This window comes from Capsella rubella, unplaced genomic scaffold (genome assembly GCF_000375325.1).
Source record: "Capsella rubella cultivar Monte Gargano unplaced genomic scaffold, Caprub1_0 scaffold_7, whole genome shotgun sequence".
Taxonomy (NCBI): domain Eukaryota; kingdom Viridiplantae; phylum Streptophyta; class Magnoliopsida; order Brassicales; family Brassicaceae; genus Capsella; species Capsella rubella.
Window position 1 is genome coordinate 11,226,134 of NW_006238917.1, and position 26,723 is coordinate 11,252,856.

General features: G+C 35.3%; 4 protein-coding genes and 1 pseudogene across 5 annotated transcripts; 2 read left to right on the forward strand and 3 right to left on the reverse strand.

The window, feature by feature from the left end:
- The first annotated feature begins 830 nt into the window (after positions 1-830).
- Positions 831-5,941, forward strand: LOC17878231 (potassium transporter 5). Its single transcript, XM_006285391.2, has 9 exons — positions 831-905; positions 1,519-1,602; positions 1,696-1,918; positions 3,277-3,525; positions 3,664-3,702; positions 3,819-4,079; positions 4,183-4,235; positions 4,347-4,461; positions 4,605-5,941. The coding sequence occupies exons 1-9, from the start codon at positions 831-833 to the stop codon at positions 5,861-5,863; spliced, it is 2,358 nt and encodes a 785-aa protein (XP_006285453.1). The 3' UTR covers positions 5,864-5,941.
- Positions 5,942-7,477: 1,536 nt separating this feature from the next.
- On the reverse strand, positions 7,478-8,480 carry LOC17878397 (annotated as a pseudogene).
- A 6,545-nt stretch (positions 8,481-15,025) lies between these two features.
- LOC17880523 (putative F-box/LRR-repeat protein 23) lies at positions 15,026-16,256 on the reverse strand. The gene is made up of 3 exons (XM_023778488.1): positions 16,109-16,256; positions 15,720-15,893; positions 15,026-15,344 (listed from the first exon to the last, which is right to left on the reverse strand). The coding sequence occupies exons 1-3, from the start codon at positions 16,249-16,251 to the stop codon at positions 15,026-15,028; spliced, it is 636 nt and encodes a 211-aa protein (XP_023634256.1). The 5' UTR covers positions 16,252-16,256.
- Positions 16,178-16,442, reverse strand: LOC111829764 (putative F-box/LRR-repeat protein 23). Its single transcript, XM_023779885.1, has one exon. The coding sequence runs from the start codon at positions 16,440-16,442 to the stop codon at positions 16,269-16,271; it is 174 nt and encodes a 57-aa protein (XP_023635653.1). The 3' UTR covers positions 16,178-16,268.
- A 1,964-nt stretch (positions 16,443-18,406) lies between these two features.
- LOC17880615 (probable mannan synthase 15) lies at positions 18,407-22,821 on the forward strand. 2 transcript variants are annotated; one of them, XM_006283432.2, is made up of 10 exons: positions 18,407-18,510; positions 18,745-19,059; positions 19,625-19,723; positions 19,859-20,111; positions 20,404-20,514; positions 20,647-20,783; positions 20,893-21,006; positions 21,952-22,151; positions 22,240-22,419; positions 22,583-22,821. In XM_006283432.2, exons 1-10 carry the CDS (start codon positions 18,445-18,447, stop codon positions 22,728-22,730), a joined length of 1,623 nt encoding a protein of 540 aa, XP_006283494.1. In that variant the 5' UTR covers positions 18,407-18,444; the 3' UTR covers positions 22,731-22,821. The 2 variants fall into 2 exon arrangements, with proteins under 2 accessions (XP_006283494.1, XP_023635652.1); XM_023779884.1 differs by lacking the exon at positions 22,583-22,821 and having other exon boundaries at positions 22,062-22,151; positions 22,240-22,413.
- Positions 22,822-26,723: the final 3,902 nt, after the last annotated feature.

A 26,723-nucleotide genomic window follows, 5' to 3' on the forward strand; every position in this document is an offset into this window, starting at 1 on the left:
TGAAAAAAAATAAAAACCGAAAAAAATTTGAAATCGAGAAAATCGGCACAAAACCAAAATATTTCGGATATCTAAGATACAATTAAATGATAAAAAATTGCTTGAAATATTCGACCAAATGAGGACATATATCTATCTTATAACTTATAAATTTGCATAATGATATATCTTTTTCTTAGTTTTTTTTCCGAATAATTAAGAGGTTTTGGGATTCTCTCAGACCCGAAATCAAAACATGTAATATGGTTTCGTGCCAAACTCTGCTCGAACCGACGACCTCTAAACATTTGTCAGAAATATTTAACTATTAGTACTTGGTATCTCTCTTAATTTACTTCTGACCTTATTTTTTGTGGTACTTCTAACATTAGTTTTCGCTCATCATCTTGTCTGGTAATACTAAACTAAGCTTCCCAGTTCCCACTAAAACTTCTACATCAGAAATAAGATTCGGAAAATGCTGTTCGTACGTATTATTATTATCAATCCCTATGGAATATTCCGGCTCTGTCTTTCTCTCTAGCTAAGTACATCTCTCGAAACATTTTTGTATATAAAAAAAAAAATGTAGATTTAAATTAATTATTCTAAAAGTTTATAACAGCCGGCAATACGTGTTTGAGACGCGTCCCTACCACACTAAACAACTCTTATTTCCACAGACCTGGTTGAGTTCTTTTTTGGTGTTTTGTTTAATCAAACACAAGTCAGCTATATACTCTTAAGCCTATAAAAACCACTTGAGATAGAACAGTTTGGAACACATCTAACTAGCCTCATCTCTGTCTCAATTTTCATACAACACCAAAACCCAAAAAAAAACAAAAACAATGGATGGTGAGGAGGAACATCAAATAGATGGTGAAGTTAATAACCATCATGAGAACAAGTTGAATGAGAAAAAGGTATGTTTTTGTTCCTCTCTTTAGATCATCTCTCGTCTCTCATCTAGCTAGTACATATATATATCATACTATATATATCGTAAATCAAATTATTTGTTTATTAAGTTTCTAAATAAGAAATGTGAAATTCCGTCGCATTTCCAATACGAAAAAACGTGTGAGTTTCTATCATGTTTCCAGAAAAACAAATTTTAGGAATCATGTTTTCTTCAATTTTTTGTGTTTCCAAAAGTTTATGTTTTTGAAACGTTTCGGAAACGAGAAATGGATATCGACAAAAGTTTTCATGCAACCTAGCTAGCTAACTATTTCTAATAGTTAATATATGTGCATATATAAGTAAGGGGAAAATATACATATTTTTAACTTAGTTATATATATATTATATAATTTTAATTCATACAATCATCTGATTTTTAAAACTTCTGTTTGGAAAAAATCAGAAGCACGATTTGGAACAACTTAGATTTCATGATGATAAAAAGATAAAATGAATAGTTATATAGGAACATGTTTACCAAAAGCTCAATTATGAATCAACAAAAATGACCATTGTGAATTATATAAATCAATCAAAATCATATTTCTCAACACCTTTTGGCTATTTCATCAGAGATCATGGGGAAAACTATTTCGTCCCGATTCATTCAGCATCGAAGCCGGGAAAACTCCAACGAATACGAATCATACCTCATTGGTATGTTTTTCAAATCCTTCCTATTCAATAAACAAGACGATCATCATCATCATAACTTTGTATATATGTAACCTTTTTAAAAATATGAAATAGTTGAGTTGGAGAACGACTTTGAGTTTGGCATTTCAAAGCCTAGGAGTGGTCTATGGAGACATTGGGACATCACCTTTGTATGTGTACGCAAGTACTTTCACTGAAGGCATCCAAGACAAAGATGATGTTATTGGTGTTCTCTCACTTATCATATATACTCTTACTCTCGTTGCACTCCTCAAATACGTCTTCATTGTTCTTCAGGCTAACGACAACGGTGAAGGTAATAAATTTACGTAAAATTTGCATTAAAAATACAAAATGAAATTTAAAGCAAATTGATAAACAAACACTTATAATAAATTTATTTGTGAAATACATAAAGTAAAATCATAAACCAACATTTGTTTTAAGACATAAAAGAGTTTCTTCATTGGATCACGTACCCAAGATTGGGAAAAGATATGTACGTACGTCAATATATATATAAAGTACGAATCAAATTTAAGGTTTAGAAATGAAACATATGACTTTACTTATTCTCTAAATAACAAATTATTTTTTTCGTTTTAGTTTTTATACTCTCCTAGTAAATATTGTAGACTTATTAAACAAGCAAGATCATATATAATCATATGTAATTGTTTAACAAATATGCAATAGTACAAAACTAAACACGATGGTCGCGCTTTTGTTGGATCCACAATTATAGAATTCAATTAAGAGATCTATAAACGAGTTAATCAAGAATCAAAACTTCTAATTAGATGTATAACGAGTTAATCAAGAATCAAGACTTCTAATTAGTTTTTTTTTTGTTCTTTTAATAGTATAAGCTAAATAATAAACACAATTATTACTATTGACTTTTTAGTATGTGACGCACGTCCTAGAGATGAACATTTTAATTTGTACGATGTCGCATGTTGACCAAATTTATATAATACTCCTAGTGTCAAGTGTGATGCGATTTGCGCGATCCAATATACGTAAACTAATCTTAGATTCCTAAGTTCGTACGAGAACGATTACGATGTTGACTTTTTATTAACTTTTTATTTTGATATTTGTTATTACTAGATTGCAATTGCATCATATAGATTTTTGAGTTTTCAGGTGAAAATGTCAAAGACTAGAGTTTTTTTGTTTTGTTTATAGAGTTTTAGTGTCTAAATTATGACTTTGCATGATTTTTGATTAATCTTTTTTCTAAGTAGAATTGATTATCAAATATTTGTAGAACGATTTGTATTATGTAATAATTTATTTTTCTTATTGGTTGACTGTTTTGGCTTTAAATTTCTATGCAAAAAAAAAAAACTTGATTTGATATTTTGTGAATTTTTAAGTTTTCATTCTCTTTTAATATAAGTTTATTTTTAACTAATAAATTACGTTTATATATAACATTTATCAAATTTATGGGATTTCTTGATATTGCGTGCGTTTAGGTGTATATTTTAATAAAATAGATTAGTGTCATAACAATTGACATAGTTTCTACCAAATCATATGAATGCAATATATATATATATTTTGATGGTGAAATAAAGATCTCAGTGAAGTTAGGTACTACATAATATTTGAATATCACAGCTGAAATAATAATGACGTTTTTATATGTAAAACATTTGGATGCAGGAGGAACATTTGCATTGTACTCATTGATATGTCGTTATGCAAAAATGGGACTAATTCCAAACCAAGAACCAGAAGATAGAGACCTCTCAAACTATACACTTGAACTCCCAACCAAACAATTAAGAAGAGCCCATATGATCAAAGAGAAGCTCGAGAACTCTAAATTTATGAAGATCATACTTTTCCTTGTTACTATTATGGGCACTTCCATGGTCATTGGTGATGGAATCCTTACTCCTTCCATCTCAGGTTAGATCCAAAATCATTATCCCTTAATCTTTTTCCAATATGACCTTGTCAAACAATATCAAGAATCATATTAATGTATTAGATAACATTATAACTAACAATTTCAATGTTTATTCTTTTTTGTAATTTTTGAATCAGTACTATCAGCTGTGAGTGGAATCAAATCGCTCGGCCAAAGTAATTCTCACCGCATTCAAATTCTCGTTTATCAATTAACATGATATATACAACAATGTACTAATGTATACATAAATGTGATTTAATGTGATACACTTTGATGATAAAATGTTCAGACACGGTGGTGGGCGTTTCGGTCGCAATCTTGATACTTCTATTCGCATTTCAACGGTTTGGAACCGATAAAGTTGGATTCTCATTCGCCCCGATCATCCTCGTGTGGTTCACATTACTGACGGGAATCGGTCTCTTTAATCTTTTCAAGCATGACATTACCGTCTTAAAGGCACTTAACCCACTCTATATCATTCAGTACTTTAGAAGAACTGGTAAAAAGGGTTGGATCTCACTTGGAGGTGTATTCCTTTGCATTACTGGTGAGAGAGACTCAATAATATGTATTTTTTTGTTTTGTTTTTATTACAATCCTAAAGTAAAATATTTCCTTCCTAATGATTGAAATGTAATTTGTGAAATTAGGGACTGAGGCCATGTTTGCTGATCTAGGTCATTTCAGCGTTCGAGCCGTACAGGTGATTTTTACATTCCCTAAAGAAGTTTTTGACAAGATAAAAATAATAATATCAAACCTCAGAAAATATATACACTTACTAACCCAATGTTTTGAAATTTTAATGTCGCAGATTAGTTTCTCATGTGTCACATATCCAGCGCTACTAACAATATATTGTGGCCAAGCTGCGTACCTCACTAAACATACTTCTAACGTTTCAAATACTTTCTACGACTCAATCCCAGGTTGTTACTTTATAACTCATTTCGGAAAAATAAAGTATGATTATCAAAAATTGTTCTTAAACATTGTCTATAGCGTTTAAAATATATGTGAAAAGTTTATAAAGTTTTATATCTAACAATATAGTATTGGATGCAACTATCAGATCCTATATACTGGCCAACATTTGTGGTGGCTGTAGCAGCATCGATCATCGCGAGCCAAGCTATGATATCGGGGGCATTCTCGGTTATCTCGCAGTCTCTTCGTATGGGTTGTTTCCCTCGGGTGCAGGTGATTCATACCTCGGCTAAGTACGAGGGACAAATCTACATCCCCGAGATCAACTACGTGCTTATGCTTGCATGTATTGCTGTTACACTCGCCTTCAAAACAACTGAGAAGATTGGTCATGCTTATGGGATAGCTGTTGTAACCGTTATGGTCATCACGACATTTATGGTGACTCTTATAATGCTGGTTATATGGAAGACCAACATAGTATGGATCGTTATGTTCTTGGTTGTGTTTGGTTCTATAGAGATGTTGTATCTATCTTCGGTCATGTACAAGTTTACGAGTGGTGGGTATTTACCGCTTGCGATAACCATTGTTTTGATGGCAATGATGGCGATTTGGCAATATGTTCATGTCCTCAAGTACCGGTATGAGCTAAGGGAGAAGATTTCTGGTGAAACCGCTATACAAATGGCTACAAATCCTGATGTGAACCGTGTTCCAGGGATTGGTCTGTTTTACACGGAGCTTGTTCATGGTATTACTCCATTGTTCTCCCACTATATCTCAAATCTTTCCTCGGTCCACTCGGTTTTCGTCTTGATATCGATCAAATCACTTCCTATAAACCGTGTGGCATCATCAGAACGATTCTTTTTCCGTTATGTCGGACCAAAAGATTCAGGAATGTTTCGGTGTGTTGTGAGGTATGGTTACAAGGAAGACATTGAAGAGCCTGATGAGTTCGAGCGTCAGTTTGTTCATTACTTAAAGGAGTTTATCCATCATGAGTACTTCATGTCCGGAGGAGGAGAAGAGGACGAGGAGGGAAAGGAAGAGGAAGCAAATGTTGAGAGTACACTTGTTCCCTTGTCTAGCTCCGTGCCTTCATCGGGGAGGATAGGTTCCGCGCATTCATCTTCGTCGAACAAGATTAGGTCGGCAAGATTGGTCCAGGTGCAATCCGCGGAGGATCAGACAGAGTTAGTGGACAAAGCAAGAGAGAAAGGAATGGTTTATCTAATGGGAGAGACAGAGATTACGGCCGAGAAAAGTTCTTCATTGTTTAAGAAGTTTATAGTGAACCATGCTTACAATTTCTTGAAGAAGAATTGTCGGGAAGGAGACAAAGCACTTGCCATACCAAGGTCCAAGCTACTCAAGGTTGGTATGACTTATGAGTTATAAGATTCTTGAATTCGTCTTTTGTTTGTGTAGTGTGTTCTCGTGTTTGTGTCATGTGTGTCTTTTACACGTATAGTCTAAGTTGTTGTAACCCAAATAAAAGTGTCTCTCATGTATTTACTTTAATTTGTACTGATGTGTAATTAATATTACCTTTTGTTTTGTGATTGTTAATGTGTATTTTATCATCTTTCCCTACAAACAAAATTTCATTTTCTTAAACCAAATTGATTTTTGTTTTTCTAATCTTTAATTTTTTAGAAAACCATGCCTTTTGATTTCTTTGTATAATACCATAAGATAAAGAGAGGATTCTAAACATATATGCACGAAACACGTGTCATGTTTATTGATTAGATATTAATACGTGTCATAATTTTAACTTTTATATTTCTTAATAGAATAGAAAATTAATTAATAAATACATATTTAATTACATATATAGTTTATATGCTTATTTATTAGTTTTTTTTAAAGAGAGTTTTTCTTGTTGTTAACAAAAATGATAAATCACGGGTAAGCAAGGGCATTGTGATTGGTATTGTACAGTAAGATATGTGAGACCAGAACTCATGAATCATGATGTATACTTTTGTTTAGAGTTTGATGGGTACCTCTTCTAAGTTTTAACTCTCAGGACACAATTACATGAAAGGGTAAGACTTGGAGACATATCGGTATGAGAAATTGCTTGAACATATAAAGTAAGTCATAGAAACATAGGAAAAGTTAAGACAAGAGAAACGTGTTGCTCGATACAAGAAGAAGAAGCTGAATGAGTCGGATTTGAAGATGAAAGAGCGTAAGACTTCTTGGTTATATTAGAAGGAATATATACGTACCTCTAGCAAGAGTTATAAAACATATTAAGTTGTTTGCATTCGATAGTATTCACAGATTGTTACATTCACTGGAGTTAAGGGATCCTTGTTGATGGAGGAGAAGGATCTATGGATAGGACTAAGATTATATCAAATCAAAATAAATATACTCCCTCCGTTTCATAAAGATGATGTTTTGGGATTTTTTTTTGTTTCATAAAGATTGATGTTCTACCGATTTTAATTAATTAATATTAATATTTTGTTAAGTTCAAGAAATAATCATTGATAAATTTTGAATTTCTGAATTGTTATTGGCTTTTAATTAAATAAATTTTTTTGGTGAGAGAAAATAAAATTTTTTAAAATAATCATGATTGTTTCTTAATTTAGGGAAAATCTTCTAAGCATCGATCTTTTAGAAACAGAGGGAGTATTTTAAAATAAATACAACTATAACTAATTTAACTTCTCGAGAAATTGTCACCTGATATATCCCCTAGTTCAATTATTAAAATGCCACACAGACACATTTAAAAATAAAATACCATCTTGCGAGTATCGCGCACATTTAAACAATCAATTTAGAGAAAATAAGGCATTAATTCGAGTTCATAAGTTGATAATGATAACCCTCAAAGTTTTTATAAATAAAGAAAAAAAGAAAACCAACTTCTTAAGCCACAAGCGACCCACGATTAAACTTGACAACAGCTGCAAAACAACCAGAAAGAGTCAACATCTAGTCCAAGTAATAGACTCACTTGGACTTGGACAAGAGAACCCAAAGTCAACATCACTGTCGGCATAGGGAATAACTGCTAGTTGAAACATCAGGGAGTCTTAAGACTTCAATCCTCTCAGAAAGTCTCTTCTCGATAGCGTCGTCATGCCTGAGGTTGAAGCAACTGCTCAAATCAAGGTGCTCCAAGTGTGGACAGCCGTCAAGAATGGCGTTCAAGCCCATGTTATCAAATTCATTCCAAAGAAGCTGGAGGTGGCGTAGCTCAGGCATGGTTTCTCCAATTGCTATGGCGATATTATTCAGCTTTAAATAAAAAAAACTGAACCATCCCAGGGCCGAGGTTTAGCTTCAATGTCTTCAGATTTGGACAAGACTGGCCTACAACCCTCACAGAATCTCCTGAAAATGCGCAGTATGAAATATCAAGCTCTTCAAGGAATGGTAGTTTCACAACTGCTTTCGCAACTCCCTTATCTGTTATTTGACTACACAGTACAAGTCTAAGACTTCTCAGATTACTTGACAAGTAATCGTGTGTAAAAGTTTAAAACATAACCTAATACATATAAAGTTAAAGATCTGAAAGTTATCTACTCCAAAACGAAATAAAAGCTAAACAAGAACAGTCTCAAACCTAAAAAATAAACACATTCATCATAAAACCAATACAAGAATAAAGACAGAGACAAATCTAGCTAAATATTAGAAAGAGATAGAACCTATCAGCGATGTAATTGAGGAGGTCATCAGTACCAAAGTGCCAAATATCAATCTCAAGCAAACCACCTTGGCTACGATCAACTGCATTACGACACATGCTCTCGAGATCATACTTCTTTAAAAATTCTTCGAGGGTTTGCATGTCAATCTTTCGCCACATCGAAGGGTCTTTACAAACGCAATACCACGGTTTGCAAACCTTCTGAGCGTTTTCTAGTATATCAATCACGCTAAGACGAGTCAGTATCAAAGACGTTAACTCCGAAGGAAGCTTCGCCCAGTTTCTTGGCTCTTCATCTTTCATCAAAGAAGGAACGGAAGATGAAGAAGCCATTTTAGAGAAAGCAAAATGTCAAAGTGAAGAAATGAATATATATTATATAATGTCAACGTGAATAGTATAGAAGAAATGGCTGCTTGTCTTATTACATGAGAGATTTACAGTATATATAGGTTGTACAATCAAGGGTTTCAGTGATCTACAAAGACTCTATTAACCTTTCCATATCTATCTCTTACATGCCCCCTCAAGATGGATGGACTTTAGTTACTCCAATCTTGGAAATGACTTCTTGGAACCGAGGACGTGGCAAAGCTTTGGTTAACGGGTCAGCAAGCTGGTCATGAGTGGAAATGTGGCTGACACACAACGTTCCAGCTTGGACATTGTCTCTTATGAAATGATAATCCAAGGCAAGATGCTTCATCTGAGAATGGAAGACAGGATTGGCAGCAAGATGTGTGGCGCCAATGTTATCACAGTAAATAACTGGTACCTGTGGGATAACAATGCCAAGTTCAGTAAGAAGAGAGGAGATCCACCGGATCTCAGAGGCAGCATTTGCCACATCGCGATACTCAGCTTCGGTTGACGAGCGAGCAACCCCCTTCTGTTTCTTTGAGGACCATGAAATAGGACTACCACCAAGATATATCACATATGCATTGGTGGAGAGATAATTGTCTGGATCCCCAGCCCAGTCTGCATCAGAATAGCCATCAAGAGTAAAACCATGTAGAGACAGAGGAGTATTCGCACGAAGAAGGATACCATGAGACTGTGTTCCAACTAGGTAACGTAAGACGCGTTTAACCGCACACCAATGAACATCCGTAGGTTGGTGCATGAACTGCGAGAGGCGGTTGACGGCAAATGCAATATCCGGGCGAGTGAAGGACAAGTATTGTAAACCACCAAGAACCGTCCGATACTCACGCGGATCATCTAATTTGCTCCCACTGGTTAACGAAAGCTTCGGACTTGTTGCCATTGGTGTTGAAACAGGTTTTGCACCAAGCATCCTTGTTTTGGTGAGTAAATCGACAATGTACTTCTTTTGCAGGAGATGCAACCATGTGGATGTCCGTGTTGCCTCCACACCAAGAAAATACTTCAACTCGCCGAGCTTCTTTAAAGAAAACCGAGAAGCAATGGAATTAATGATTTGATCAATCAAATGCGGACTACTACCCGTGATCACCATATCATCTACATAGACGAGTATATATGATTTGATGTCCTTGTTGCCTAATGAATAAGGATGTGTCAGCAACTGAATTAACAAATCCAAGAGAAAGTAGGTGAGTCCGCAACTCCTGATACCAAGCACGAGGCGCCTGTTTGAGACCATACAGGGCCTTTTTGAGACGACACACATAGTTAGGACGTTCCGGATCAACAAAACCAGGGGGTTGAGTATCATAAACCTCCTCGTGAAGTCGACCTTGAAGAAACGCATTGTTCACATCGATTTGTTCGATCCGCCAAGCATTATTGACAGCAACTTGAAGGACAGAGCGCACCGTAGTGGATTTTATCACCGGGCTGAACGTATCTGTGAAATCACGTCCATGCTGTTGATGGAAACCACGGGCAACAAGTCGTGCTTTGTACCTGTCAAGAGAACCATCAGCTTTATACTTGAGGGTAAAAATCCATTTGCACCCAACAATATTATGAGCACGAGAAGGAGGAACCAGTTCGTGTGTGCCATTTCAAATCTGGGCATTGATCTCATCGCTCATTGCAGCACGCCACTTTGGATCCTTTAACGCCTCAGTCACGGTCTTTGGAATTGTTGGTTTAGGGAGACTTGTAAAATGAGCAAATTTCGGATTGGGTTTAACGATGTTGTTCTTGGCTCGGGTTCGCATAGGATGATTATTTGGTGGTGGTGGAGGACTGGGCGAAGGTTCATGGGATGCGTTTGGGGAAGGAAACGAGGAAGAAGAAGTAGTGTTTGGGTTTGATGGAATTGGGCTAATAGGAGGAGTTGAAAGATTTGGGCCTGAATGTGTTGATGGGCTATGAGGAGGTGACGAATTTGGGCCTAAATTTGGTAATGGGCTTGGATTATGTTCTGTTTGTGTTGTCGAGGACTGAGTATTGTTGTGAGAGGACGAGGTTCGTGGTGACTGAGGTGAAGAAGAAGCAGTGGTTCTTGTCTGCGACGAGAGCGACGGCGAAGACGGCGGATGCACAACCGGCGACTGCTGGTGAGAATCTTCGACGGGGACTTGGGGATGAGTTTGTACGAGCGACCGGAGTGGAACTGACGTCACGTGAGGTGTGAGTTGTGACGCCCATGTCGTCTCAGAACCAGAGACCGATTGCGACGGGAAAGAAGCAAACGGGAACACATTCTCCACAAAATTAACATGACGAGACATATACACACGACCTGTTGTAGGTTTCAAGCACATGTAGGCACTTTGTGTGGTGGAATGTCCCAGAAAAACACAAGATGATGATCGAGGCTGGAGTTTATGTGTTGTGTAGGGTCGTAACCAGGGAAAGCACTGACATCCAAACACCCGCAGCTTCAAGTAGTTTGGTGGTGTCCCCAACAGATTCTGATATGGTGAATCGTGATTGAGAACTGCTGTAGGTAATCGATTGATTAGATACACGGCAGTTGCAAAGGCATAGCTCCAATACTCTTTCGGCATACAGGCTTTGTTGAGGAGTGTAAGTCCGGTTTCAACAATATGACGATGCTTCCGTTCTGAGATTCCATTGTGTTGAGGAGTGTGAGGTGGAGTTGTTAAGTGTGTGATCCCATGAGATGACAAGAAGGACCGCAGCGCTATAAACTCTCCACCATTGTCCGAGTACAAAGTTCCAATCCGCTGTTTGTACTGATTCTCTACAAGGGCTGTAAACAAAGGAAATACATCCTTGACTTGCGACTTCTGTTTCAAAGGATACCACCACGTGTAGCGAGTGTAGTGATCAACCAACACTAGATAGTACTTGAAGCCATCAACGGAGTACAACGGTGAAGTCCAAACATCAGAATATATATAATGTAACGGATGTGTAGACACAATAGTATTTTCGTGAAATGGAAGCTAATGACTCTTATTGATGAAGCAATCGGAACATGACAATTGTTGTTGCAAAGACGATGAAGTTGGTAAAGAAAACTTGGAAACAAGAATTTTTAAAACTGCAGAGGCTGGATGACCCAATCTTGAATGCCACGACAAAATATCCGTCTTAGATGTTGGTGAAGCAAACAACAGTGTCGGTTTAGCAATGTTGACTGGCCACTCGTACAACTCATTTTTAGTCCTGCCTTGGAGTTCGAAGATCCTTCACCTGGAAGTGTGCGGGGAAGAATTCAACAGAAACTCGATTAGCGTTACACATACGATACACCGAGATTAGATTCTTCTTAATATCCGGCACATAAAGAACATCATTTAAAGCAAGATCACGAGATTGAGTAGGTAGATAAGTAGAACCAGTTTGAGCAATTTGCAGAGCGGAACCATCAGCGATTTGGATATCCTCACCCCCATTGTAAGGCTGATGTAAAGCCAAATTGCTGAGATCAGAAGTCACATGATGTGTAGCTCCGCTGTCCATCAGCCATGGTGCAGCATCATACCCATTTGCCATCACCAAATTGGCTCGTGGCTGCCATGGGGGGTATGCACGTTGCTGTGGTGAGACTCCAGTGTACTGTTGTTGTAGTTGATAGCACGTTCGAGCACTGTGCCCATGAATTCCACAAATCTGGCACCGACCTTGATAACCACGTGACTGAGACTGACCGGTTCTCTGTGAAAAATGTTGTTGTTGCTGCTGTTGTTGGTTACCACGGTAGTTGTTCTTGTTACGTTGTTGCTGGTTGCCTTTACCACCGTTGTTATTAGCACCTCGATAAGTCACCGCATTCGCCGTAACTGGTAACGTTTGAGAAGACGCATCAGCAAGGGTTTGTAGAGTTACCTCATGGTTAAGTAACTTCTCATACACTTCAGGGAGTTGAGGTGCTTTTTCACGACCAGCAATCTGGTCCTTTATGGGCTTGTACTCGTCAGGCAAACCACCAAGTATCGCTTCAATTTGATCATCAAGACGCATTTCGTTTTCTAGGAGCGCTAGTTGATCAAAACGCACAGTAAGACCATGGAAGTAGTCTTCAATGGATCGTGAACCCTTCTTCCACGTCTGAATCTGCAGTTTGATTTGTCTCACATGACCACGACTGGGAGCAGCAAAGGTGTCAAGGAGCGTAGTCCAGATTTGATTCGCCGTTGTTGCTTTGGAGAGGAGAGGCTGAACGGTTGGTGCAATAGCACCCAGAAGAGAGCTATATAGCAGTCGGTCTTGACGCTTCCACAGCGAGTAATCAGGGTTGTGAGTCACGACGCCGTTAGTGGTGACTGTAGGTGACGGAGCCGGAACCGATCCGTCAAGATAACCCATGAGATCATAACCATCAAGGAGAGCATGAACCTGGCGGCTCCACATGATATAGTTGGAAGCAGTAAGCTTAGTAACATTAGACATGTTAATACTAAGCAGTTGAGGAGGATTGACCAAAGCAATGGTTTCACTCGTGTTTGACATGGTAGAGAAGAAAAAGAAGCCAACAGCAGAGGAAAAAAACAAATTTTAGGTCTAGATCTACTGCTCTGATACCATATAGAAGAAATGGCTGCTTGTCTTATTACATGAGAGATTTACAGTATATATAGGTTGTACAATGAAGGGTTTCAGTGATCTACAAAGACTCTATTAACCTTTCCATATCTATCTCTTACAAATAGTAGCTATATATAGTTGGACCTTTCAGAGTAGATAGGGCACTATGATCACTTTTATTGCTTGCTTCCCCTTAAGAGCTCCTACGTCGTCTTCATAGTTCAAACACGGCAGAGGAAGAAGCTGTCCAAAGCTCTCCCTTGTAAAATCAAAACATAACAATAATATGATTGTTATGACCCCGGTGGTCACACATAACAATAACCCATCGCAATGAAAAACTTTCGATATCTTAATGAGTGGATTAAATAAATTACCTAACTCCTTTATAGTTGGATCCACGAAAGCTTCTTCTTTAAAGGGTCCATGGAGATCAAACTTCATTGAGCAAAGCTTATACTTCTTCATCATGAATCCAAGAAACAGATGCTTTGCTTCTGCTTTACATAGAATCCGATCTTTGGATAGTGTTCCATCTTTTGCAAGTGGTTCTCACAGCTCCAAGAGAAGTTATTGGAATTCTAGACAGTATCTCTTCTACCAAATCCTGGGAAAGATCAGAGATCGTCGTCATTGTTTTTGAAATCTCTCTAGCTTGGCAATCTCTTATATATAGCTTCACAATAAACATTTATTGATTAATGTTAATTTTTAAAATGTATGAATTTTCTATTTTTTTCAAAAAAAATCTATAGAAATAAGGGATATGATAATAGATAGATTTTTTTTTTTTGCTATTAGTATACAAAGAAAATAACTAGTACTAATCACACAAAATTTGTTAAAATTGTACTTTATAATTAAGTTCAGTCACATCTATCTATCTACATAAACATCGAATCACAAGTAGCTATACCATTAATTAATATTTTTAAGTTTTGTTAATTTACTACACTAAGATACATTTATATATATATGAAAATAAGAGAAATATAAACTTTTAAAATTGAAATATTTACTATAATCAACCATTATTTATTAGCCTAATAAGATTTATTAATATTTCTATTTTCAAACACATTTATAACCATTACATTAAATAGAAATAGTTAATGACTATTTGTTAATATTTCATTTAAAAATTATAATATTGCGAATATAGTCAAAAAAATTTGTTTTGTTGGTTTTCTGTTAATATTAAGAATATAAAACCTCATTCGACCACAAAGTCACACTTTAAAAAAAGAACCATCTTGCCAGTATCGCGCACACAAAACTTAATAAAAAAGTTCATACTAAATAGGGCATGAACGAGTTCATAAGTTGGTAACCCTAAAAGTAAAAAAAAAAAAAATAGAAGAAGAAGCCACACACGATCAGACTTGACAAGAGAGAAGCAAAACAACCCGTCTCTTGGCTCTGCATTGTTCAGAAAGAGTCATTATCACTGTCGTAACTACCATGATAAGGGTCATATATATCATCTTCATACTCATAATCGAAAGGATAACGGGGAGTCTTAAGACTCTAATCCTCTCAGGTAATATCATTACTAGAAATCAAACTACAAACACATACCGTACCGTCAAGTAGTTAAACTTTGGTAGTTAAAGCCAAGAAGCAATAAAAGACAACAGATCGTTGAAGTGACGCAAAAGCTTTCAACAATATGAAAATGTGCGTGAAAGGCCTTGTGGATTCAGGAATCACAGCGATGTTTCGAGCAAAAGCCTGAAATCGCCACCACCTCCCAAGAATCTCACCATCAATCTGAAAGGAGGAAACGTGGTGGAGAAGATTGGAGAAGCTGCTGAAAAATAAGGATTGTTTTAGGTTGTGAATCACGGCATCCCCGTGGAGGTTCTGGACAGGATGATGATCCAGGGGATTTGCAGCTTTCACGAACAAGAACCTAAGGCAAAGAAACCTTTCTACTCTAGGGATCATAGTAAAGGTGTGGAATTACTACACCAATTTAATATCATAACTAAATCAGCAGCTGAGACATCGGGGAGTCTTAAGACTCTAATCCTCTCAGGTAATCGCATCTCCATAAGGCTGACATGCGTGAGGTTGAAACAGAAGCTCAAATCAAGGTGTTCCAAGTGTGGACAGCCGTCAAGAATGGCGTTCAAGCCCGTGTTATTTAGTCTATTCCAACCAAGCTCGAGGTAGCGTAGCTCAGGCATGGTTTCTCCAATTGCTATGGCGATATCATTCGACTCACAATTCGACTCACAATGTAAGAACTCGGTCGCAAGGCTGTCGTTTATCGTCAATGTCTTCTGTTGAAATGTGATTCAATGCTTGGTCAAAGAATAAATGTGAGAGTTTAAGTATTTGTCAGTTATGATTTTAGTATTAATTTGGGGGTTTCAAATTATGTTTAATGTAGGACAATAATGAGTCCATGGGGTAATGGGAGTAAGTTACATTTCTAGTTTCTATATAAGTTATGTAATCTCATTGTGAGAAAAGTGAACAAGAGTGAACTAGAGAATCAGAGAAATAAAAGAAAAGTATTATTCAGTAAAAGTTCTTGTTCGCTGTACGTCTTACAGCTCTTCTTTGTTCCGCACGTCTGTTAGTATAACAGAGTGGTTTTGTAGAATTCGGTTCTACTTTCTTTGTTTTTACAACATCTTCATCTTTGGACAAGACTGGCCTACGACCCTCACAGAGTCTCCTGTAAATCCGCAGAATGAAATATCAAGCTCTTCAAGGAGTGGTAGTTTCACAACTGCTTTCGCAACTCCCTCATCTGTTACTAGGAAACAATTTGGAAGTTTAAGGCTTCTCAGATTACTTGACCTGCAAGTGATCGTGTGTAAAAGTGTAAAACAGAATCTAATAAAGATGTAAAATGGAATAAAAGCTGAACAAGAAAACATTCAGTTCAACCTTGTACCAAGTACGACTCGATTTCAAAAAGTGCATTCATCACTAAAAGCTAAAAATGATCGACTTGTTTGTGTTTCATATGGACTATGGAGAGAGAGAAAGACAAGATCAGAAAGAGACAGAACCTATCAGCGATGTAATTGAGGAGGTCATCAGTTCCATAATCCCAAATATCGATCTCAAGCAAACCACCTTGGCTACGATCAACAGCATTACGACACATGCTCTCGAGATCCTTCTTCATAGCAAAGTATCCAGAGTTGCTCATGTCAATCTTCCTCCACATCAAAGGGTCTTTAAGACGCGATGCCACGGTTTGCACACCTTCGGAGCGTTTTGTAGTATATCAATCACGCCAAGCCGATTCAGTATCGAAAACGTTAATTCCGAAGGAAGCTCCGCCCAGTTTCTTGGCTCTTCATCTTTCATCAAAGAAGGCATGGAAGATGAAGAAGCCATTTTTGAAATTAATATATTGTACAATGGCAACGTGAAGCAGTATATATAGTTGGACCTTCCGGAGTAGATAGGGCACTATGATCACTTATTGCTTGCTTCCCCTTAAGCCGTAATATCGACATGCTCTATAGTTTCTTGGAAACATGCAAAACCTCCCAAAGTAAAGATTTTTGTTGGAATGTGTTTCCAAAAACGATGTTTTCTATAGAAAACCAAGAGACATGGTAAAAAAAAAACATGAATTGTATTATTTTCCCAAGACATTCATTAACTAAACAGTTTTCAAATTTGAAGTACAAACAATACTATATTTTTCAGAAACAAAAATCAACGTGTTTAAGACAAATTAAAGTCTATTAGTTTTGATATTTTTGGGTTTTTAAACTAAACTTCTCATGTGTGTTTTTAATACGATCTTTTCCATTTCGTGTGGTTCAAATGAAAACAGCAACATATACGCACTTGTCCGAAGCTGACAGGTTTTGAAACGTTTCCGAGTTGGTCATGATAAGCGTAAACCATATTAACACTACTTTATTTTTAATATAATTTATTCTGATTCTTATTCAACATTTTGAAAAGCATGTATTATAAAAATTACAAAACCTTCTTCCTTAATTTTTTTGTTTGTTTGATAACATACACAAGATTCTCTTGTTTTCTCTTCCACATCTTTGTCAGCTGCTTTGGATAAGGAGTATACTATTCCCACGTTTTACACTCTTGTTGACAACTTGACATAACATATATAGAGAATTTTTTATAAAAAAGATATAATAAAGTTTTCACAAAAAAATGGGAAATAACAAAGAGAAATAGAATATACAAATACATTATATAAGAAAATGCCCATCTGAAAATAATATAATATTGTTTTATGTGATTTAAAATTTTAATTATTTTTATCTGTTTAATCCAATAAGAAAGTGACACATGTGAATATGGTATATGATGAGTTTCTCAGAATTTGTCTCCAGAGAAACGAATCTCGCCTCTTTTATCTATGTATATTTTTTTTGGAAGGGAGAGTCTCTAGGTGTTTATTAATCTATAGAGGAGCATTAAAATTCACAAAATTAAGAGTTTGAATGGTGACAGCGTATTTGTTTGTGCGAGAAAAGCGGTTTTAATATACGGTGCTGTTCAACTGATGTATTTAAAAAAAAAAATTTGTGGGATAAGTACATTTTTCGGTATTTTTGGACCGCTAAGTAAATACTACTTATGTTTTTAAAAGCGTTTTACACCTATATATATATCGGTTAATTCCGCAAATCTCAAAAAATAATTTCTTTCTCAAAAAATGTTAGTTAAAAGAAACTCGGGTTGAATGGTAACATAAGTGCGTTATTGTGGTTCGGGACGAAAAACTCTCCGTTTTTAAGTTTACCATTCATGACCTAACCGTTTGTCGTAAAAAACAATTGTGCTTTATGTTATTAATTTTCATTATTTTGTTTTGTTTTGAGGCTTTATCCTTGACACTAGGTTATGATTCCAGGTCTTAATAAGGACTTAAACTTGGACTCATTATTCAATAAAGTGGTTCAGAGAAACTCCGGCCAACGCTGGAGTTGAATCCATGTACATAGTATCAATAAAAACTATACATCTTAGGGTTTAATAGAAATTGTGTTTACACTCAAAACTTGTTTTTTCAATCAAACTTTCTTGCTAAATATGCTTGTAACACTTCGAACCTTTTATTCTGAATATGTACGTATCACAGCCACGGTTGTATCAATGTTAAATAATTATCGAAATTTTGAAAAGACAAAAAAAAAAATTGAAAACTACTAACAAACTCAATGTTGTCTTTCTGCAATTAGAATGTATTTTCTCTCGCATCCCTATTAGTTACTTGAGGTACGAAATTATTCCCACGTTGTGATATTCTCATACAAAAATATATATATAAAAACAATGAGTACTCTTTACTTAAAAATAACAAAGGAGGCAGCATTTAAAAATTCTAAAGTCACTGAACTCAAAATAAAGAAACATGTTACAGCTTCTGAAGCCTCTTCTTTTCCTATACGATTCATCTCTTGCCCTCCTCTCAACAATGGTAAGCCATGAGCCTCTTCATACCTTTTCTATCCTTAATTTAACATTTTTTTAGTAATACACTAAACTATATATTCTTTTCATCTCTATAGATTCTCCACCTCGTTGGTTTGTTAATTCTCCCATGTTTAGAGTTTATTTGTTTATTGTAAATGTAACTGTCAAACACAAATAAATTTAAAAACTAACTTTTCACACACTAAAGTTTTGTTTTGTTCTACTATTATGAGAAAAGTTCCATGGAGGAGGTCTTAAAGCATCCATGAATGGTGTTGGGAATGGGATAAGCATGAACACTATGTGGAAAGAAACAAAGAGTACACTCATAGTTCCAATGTTTAAGTACATAGTGGATGTGTGTTTGATCCTCTCCCTCTTAGTTTTCGTAGAGTGGGCTTACATGAACCTTGTAGTACTCTACGTCAAGTTGTTTAACCGCAAACCTGAGAGAGTCTACAAATGGGAGGCAATGCAAGAAGATATGGAGCTTGGTCCTCATCAAAACTACCCAATGGTTCTTGTCCAAATTCCCATGTACAACGAACGAGAGGTTGAAATGTTTTACTCCTTATCTCTTTATATTATCTTTGATATATATTTATTGATAAGTAAAGACTAAAAGTAATATTCAAGTTTTTGTGTAAAAGAACAAATTATCTTTCTGTAGAAGTTGGCTCCACCATTTTATTTTTGAGTGGACTAGCAGAATTTATGCAAAGTGTCTGCCATTTTTGTCTAAAGCTTCTTTATTAATATATTACCAAAATGAACCATACAAAAATAAATAAATAAAATACTTAAATATCATTCTTTTTCTTTAATTAATTACTTGGTTTTTCAAATTGAAAAGTAATTTTTATATTTTGGGAAAGTGTTCATAATACTACCAACCAATATCATTATATAATATATTGACGTACGTACACAAACTTGAAAATAGTTATATTTTTTTTGTTTTCCAAACTTGTTATATATATTTTTATATAATTTTTAAGATATTCAAACTTGATTATTGTAATTACTTTGGTTATATTTATAAGTTTGTTTTTCATGTGTGATGGATATGTAAAATAAAAAAAATACTGACAACATTATTTTGACTTTTAAATCTCCAGGTCTTCGAATTATCTATAGGTGCTGCATGCAGACTGATATGGCCATCCGACCGCCTAGTTATTCAAGTTTTAGACGATTCCACCGATCCAGCCATCATGGTCCGTTCTTAATCAACTCTCCAAGGACATAGTAGTGCGCTAATAAAACTTAGGGAAAAAAAGATATGACTTAATTATATGAATATTATTGGGTTGGTTGTATACAATATACTTAATTAGTTAATAAAATTTCAGGAACTGATAAGGATGGAGTGTGCAAAATGGGCATCTAAAGACATAACCATACACTATCAGAGGCGAGACAACAGAAATGGCTACAAGGCTGGAGCTCTTATGCACGGCATGAGGCATAGCTACGTAAAGCTTTGTGACTATCTTGCCATATTTGATGCTGATTTCCAGCCCGAGCCAGATTACCTCCAACGCGCTATCCCATTTCTTATCCACAACCCTGAGATCGCTCTTGTCCAAGCTCGATGGAGATTTGGTATGTACATATTTATATATAATAAGAAATCAAAAGTTCTAGACATTTTAATTTGTTTCCGGAATTATGGGTTTCTAACTCAAAATCGATTAGCAATGAGTAGAGATGATCATGTATATATAAAATGTTAGATGTACAACTCCATTTGGGATGTGGAACATTGTAACAAAATTTGACAATGAGAGAAAAAAGGGTACATGAAAAAAATGGTACTTGACAAATATGAGTTTGACATATATAAAGTTAACGTGAATGTGGGTTCGTACGAGACATATATGATTTGGTTATGCAGTAAACGCGAACACATGCTTAATGACGAGGATGCAAGAGATGACTCTGAACTACCACTTCATGGCTGAGCAACAATCTGGATCAACAAGACATGCTTTCTTTGGCTTTAATGGTAAAAGAAACGTTACAATATATATAACATGCTTTGGTCTCGGGTCTGAAGGGATGTATGGGTTTCGACCTAAAACCTCTTTAATTATTCAAAATATATATATATATTGATATGGAGTGTTCTCTAATGTAGGAACTGCGGGAATATGGAGAATCGCGGCGATGGAAGAGGCCGGAGGATGGAAAGACCGAACGACCGTAGAAGATATGGACTTGGCCGTTCGTGTTGGTCTTCTCGACTGGAAATTTGTGTTCATCAATGACCTTGAGGTACGTTATATGTAAAATGCAAAGACTAATCACAAAACATATATTTTATATGCATCTTCCACTATGAGTGTACATAATCATTATAAAATAAAGTTAGCTGTGGTTGTAGGTGAAAAGCGAGCTACCAAGCAAATTCAAGGCTTTTAGATTCCAGCAACATCGATGGTCGTGCGGTCCAGCCAATCTCTTCCGGAAAATGACGATAGATATTATTCACAATAAGGTATTTTACCACTAAATTACTTTTATTTCATTTTCAGACACAAAACTTCCCACATGCCAACTACATTTTTTGTCTAGCGACTTTGAAAGAAGACAAGTTTCTAACCACTACCTAAAACCAAAATAAGAAGAGGACAAGTTTCTAACAGTAGCTAAAAACAAAATAAATAAACAAAACTAAAATGATTGGTCACTCACTTATCTCAATGGGGACAAGTCTCCTGGTTCATATCAAACCACATATAAACGTTATAACCATGTGCATGGAAATCAAACTTATAAATTTACATTTGTATAGTTGAAATTTTGTTTTTAAAAAATAACTAAAATAAAACTCATGTGATTTTAAGCGGTCGAGGCGGTTATCTAGGCGTTACATAAAAATCTAGCGCTAAGAGACCGCCAAAACCGCTTTCTAGAACATTGGTTTAAACATGTCACATGTGAAATAGGTATGTCCTAATAAAAATCATCTGAATATTACCTAATTATTGATATAATTGAGTAATATGGAATTTAGTTTTGGTTAACCAAGTGGAACCAAGGAAACAACAATTGAGATATTCTTTTATGAGCAATACTTGGGTTCACTTCTAGGGGTGAACCAACCTTGTTCACCCCTATTGATTAGCCAATCAAAATAAAACAATATGCCATATCATATTATATTTAAAAAATAAAACAAACCTTAACCACTCTTTTATAAACCCATACCGAAATATAATTTCGTTTAATTATAAAATCTAAACTCTAACCACTATTTTGTCAACCCAAACCGGAATATAATTTCGTCTAATTACAAAATCTAAACCCTAACCACTAATTTGTCAACCTAAACCGGAATATAATTTTGTTTAATTTTTCTTTCATTTAAGATATTTTTTCTTAAGAGGAGTTTGATTTGTGATAACCTAAACCTAATTAAAAAAAAACTTGTGATAAACAGAGAGTGAAGATTTGGACGAAGTTTTACGTGATCTACAGCTTCTTTTTCCTAAGAAAGATCATTGTCCACTTCTTCACTTTCTTCTTTTACTGTGTCATTCTTCCTACAAGTGTCTTCCTTCCCGAAGTTCAAATCCCTACTTGGTCAACTATATACTGTCCTTCTATCCTCACCATCTTCGGCATCATCGCCACTCCAAGGTAAGTAGTATACTATAATGGTCATATTCATTCACTCTATATGTTACCTTAGCTAGTTGTTACATTTTCACTGTATGCATGTGTCTAGATCGTTCTACCTCGTGGTCTTTTGGGTTTTGTTCGAAAATGTAATGGCTATGCACCGGACCAAAGGAACTTTCATTGGCTTATTTGAAGGAGAAAGAGTCAATGAATGGGTTGTCACCGAAAAACTAGGAGATACTCTTAAGACTAAGCTGCTTGCCCGGAATGGAGGAATTCTCAAAAGGTATATAATCTAATGATAACATAACATAACATAAATTCTTACATATTATTTAGTCATGTGTGTTTTGTCTAGTGATTTATTCGGACAGGTTAGAAAAATATGAGTTGATAAAAAGCAATATCTATGGAAACTAATGAGTGAAAGAAAATGTTTTTGTTGCTAGAGTGAATTTGAAGGAAGTGATGATGGGTATATACATATTATGTTGTGCTTGCTACGACTTTGCCTTTGGGAACGCATTTTTATATTTATACCTCTTCATGCAAGCCACTGCTTTTCTCATCTCCGGAGTTGGCTTTGTTGGAACCTAATCACATGCTGAAAATATATGAATTCATTTTTTTAGCATGATGTTAATATGATATATAAAAAATGGGTGAATTATATTGGGAGTATATTATATTGTATCATTTAAATTTTATCGCAAAACTAAGTGATACGATTTTAAGTCTGTTATTTAATTTATGTATTTTTATTTATGATGTTAATAGGATAAACACAAAATGGGTGAATTATATTGGGAGTATCATTTATGAACAATTCTGGAAAATTAGTAAATTGTGTATTTCTAAGAAACATTGGGATGTCGAGAAGAGTTTCATGAACTCAAATAAAATTTCTCAATAAGCAAGATTTCCACCAAGAAGAAAGAGATGTCGTGCGTCCTTTAAATCAGTTATTTATAAGTAAATTAAATATACATATTTTAGCATCAACTATAATAATTGATGTTATAATAAGCTAGTTTTGCATCAATCTTATAAAATTGATACAGTTTGATCTCCAATAATTTTCTTTAGCAGTTGCATATATCATTTGAACTTTGAATTAGTCTCCTGTACTCGAAATTTTTAATATGATCGGATGTTTCAAGACGCCATTTAATAACCCACTGCAAATTTAAAAGCTCGTGCCACTTTAATTTACCAAGTTTAGGGTTCTAGGTGGCTATAGTTTAAAGTGTATACTAAAGTGTTCTTTAGCCAAGGAAACTATATCCATCACTTTCTCAGTTACGATATCCATATTTTGTTTCTTCGACCATATGTACAAGAAATGGTGGATAAAATAAGTTATGAGAAGATGAGTGATGACATTAACCTCAACTAAAGTATCATTCTTGATTATTCTCTACTATGGTTAATATCAAGTGTGCTTCAGATGGACGTACGTGATAGAAATAAATCCCAAGATTTCCACATTACCATCCAGTTCCTTTTAATTACTAAATTGTTGTGCGTTATTTCTCGCGTACTCGTTTCCATTCCCATGCAACATATTTTCCGTTCTGCATCTAGTTAAAAAACTAGACCAGCAAGTTCGAAACAGAATTTTGTCGATTCAAGAACAAGGGGACGACATGTTTCATGCTTTGCATCTAGATAACTTCGATATTTGTTTAGTTTAATGTTCTTTTCATTTTAAACCGTTAAAGAAAACGCTGCACTAGTTGTTCAAAAGTATTTTTTCTAATAAATTTTGAATTAAGAATAAAGGATATTTGATTAAAACATATTTTATCCCACAAATCGGTAAAATTTGATTAACCCATACATATAGATTAAAACAAGAGAAATAGCAAACCAAAACACAACATACAAGAAAACATGCATATATTTGAAGACGCATTCGAAACTTCAGTAGAGGAAGGCGGAGGAAACGGAACATCTAGCCACGGATAAGCCGGCGGTGGGAAGTACTGATATGACATAGCGTCTTGAAACTGATCCCTCGCATCATCAAGCGACTGCTGCGCATTCTTCTTCTTCATAGCGTCTCGAACGCTTTCAAGCGTCGGCGAAGTCGGATTACTCTCTTGCTGAGGACTCTGAGTGCGTGGAGGACGAAAGCTTTGGGCGGCCATCACTTTATGATCTATATGGGGAAACACAAGAAGAAGAAGAAGAAGGGGAAAGAGGAACATGGAAGATGTCATCTTTGTACTCATGTTTTAGTTTACTTAGCTTATCAGTGTGACTTATGCTTATGCATTTATATAGAAAATATGTAGTGAAGAGAGATAAGAGAGAGAGAGACAAGGTTGGAGTTGTCGATGACTTGGTCGTGTCATGTAAGGGTCTTTTAAGTTTTGGAAGTCTTTGGAGCCGTGTGTTTCAAGGTTTCTCATTTGAATACAAACAAGAATAATTAATGAGAGTGATCAAGCTAAGGTTGAAGTTGTCAAACGACGTAAAGAGCGAATTCAGACAATATAACTTTTCATGTCTTGCATGCTTCTTTCATGTCTTGTCGTGTTTTACTTCTTCTTTTCTTCTATCAAATTTGCATTATTATTCGTAAATGAGACCTTGTAGAAGATATATATGAACTATTTTTTTATTGGGGTGTATTGAATTACAAATTTTGAGAGATTTAAGTGAGTTTTAAAGCTTATTTTGTGGAATTTTAGATTTTTATTTTATTTTATATATTTTAAAAGAGATTAATGACTTGTTGTCGGCAGTATTTTGAGATCATTATTCATTTAGCTTGAATTTATAACTTGATATATTTTCATATATTATTTTAAATTTGTCAATTGGTCGATCATAATTTTCACTTCGTTTACCATAAATTTCAAAAAGACCAACATAGCAATAATGTCTTATAAGATTACAACTAAATCAAACAAATAGATTAAAAAAAAGAAAAACATCAATTTTTGAACTTAAAATTTTGATACGATATCAAATGATCTATATATAGGTAAAAACAATTTGATAAAATGAACTAGTTCTTATAAAATTACACAAAAAAATTAGCTAGGCAAAATAAAGTCCACTATTTAGACTTTTTCCACTCATGTATATGTATTGGTGGATAATTATCCATCCTAAAATATACTCCATCTACGTTGGCAGTATATTCACGTAGTTGACCTCTCTAGTTTAAATCTGGACGATATGCTTCAGTTTCACTATAAAATCTCATGTTCAAAAATTCGTTATGCAAAAAATTATATTACAAGTATTAAAGATGCTGAAGATAATACCTACAGAGGTGACAACGAGATTGGAGCTCATGCACAACAATTCTTCACTAATTTATTTTCTACCTCTGGTCACCAAGTCTCTCCAATCGATTTTGGTGATTTTGAATCTACTGTATCTACTTCAATGAATGAAGACTTGACTAAGGATTTCAGTTCTTCAGAAATCTATGAGGCGGTTTGTACCATTGGTGATGATAAGGCCCCCGGACCTGATGGTTTAACAGCAAGATTTTATAAGACTTATTGGGATATTATTGGTGACGATATAGTGAAAGAGGTCAAAGATTTTTTTCAAACTTCGTACATGAAGCCTCAAATAAACCATACCAATATATGCCTCATTCCAAAAATTGATAACCCAACTACTCTCTCTGATTTCAGACCCATTGCCTTATGCAATGTTTTGTATAAAATAATTTCTAAATGCTTGGTCTCTAGATTAAAAAATCATTTAGGTTCTATTGTCTCTGAATCTCAAGCGGCTTTTATTCCGGGTCGTTTGATTACGGACAATATTCTTATTGCTCATGATGTTATGCATTCTCTTAAAGTTAGAAAAAGAGTTTCTCAAAGTTATATGGCGGTCAAGACAGATGTTAGTAAAGCTTATGATAAGGTAGAATGGGATTTTTTGGAAACAACTATGAAATTGTTTGGTTTTTCCACCACTTGGATAAACTGGATCATGGCATTGGTAAAATCAGTCAGATATTCTGTTCTCATTAATGGATCTCCTCAAGGCTGGATTGTTCCGGAGAGAGGAATACGTCAGGGTGATCCCTTGTCACCATACCTTTTCATTTTATGTGCGGATATTTTAAGTCACCTAATTAAAACAAGCACAGCCACTGGAGATCTCAGGGGTATCCGTATAGGTAATGGTGTTCCGGTTATTACCCATCTTCAGTTTGCCGATGACTCTCTCTTCTTTTGTCAAGCTAATAGCAGAAATTGTAAAGCTTTACGAGATATTTTTGATGTTTATGAGTATTATTCAGGCCAAAAGATCAATACAAGTAAATCTCTAATAACTTTTGGTTCTAGAATAAATGGTAGACTCCGTAACCATCTAAAGGCAATTCTAAAAATTCCTAACCATGGCGGGGGTGGCAAATATTTGGGTCTACCAGAAGAATTTGGGAGGAAAAAATCAGAAATGTTCGACTACATTAAACAGCGTGTTCAGCAAAGAACTAGCAGTTGGAGTTCTAAAACCTTATCTCCAGCAGGGAAGGAAATTATGCTTAAATCAGTAGCAATGGCTATGCCTGTTTATACCATGTCTTGTTTTAAAATTCCACAAGGCGTTGTT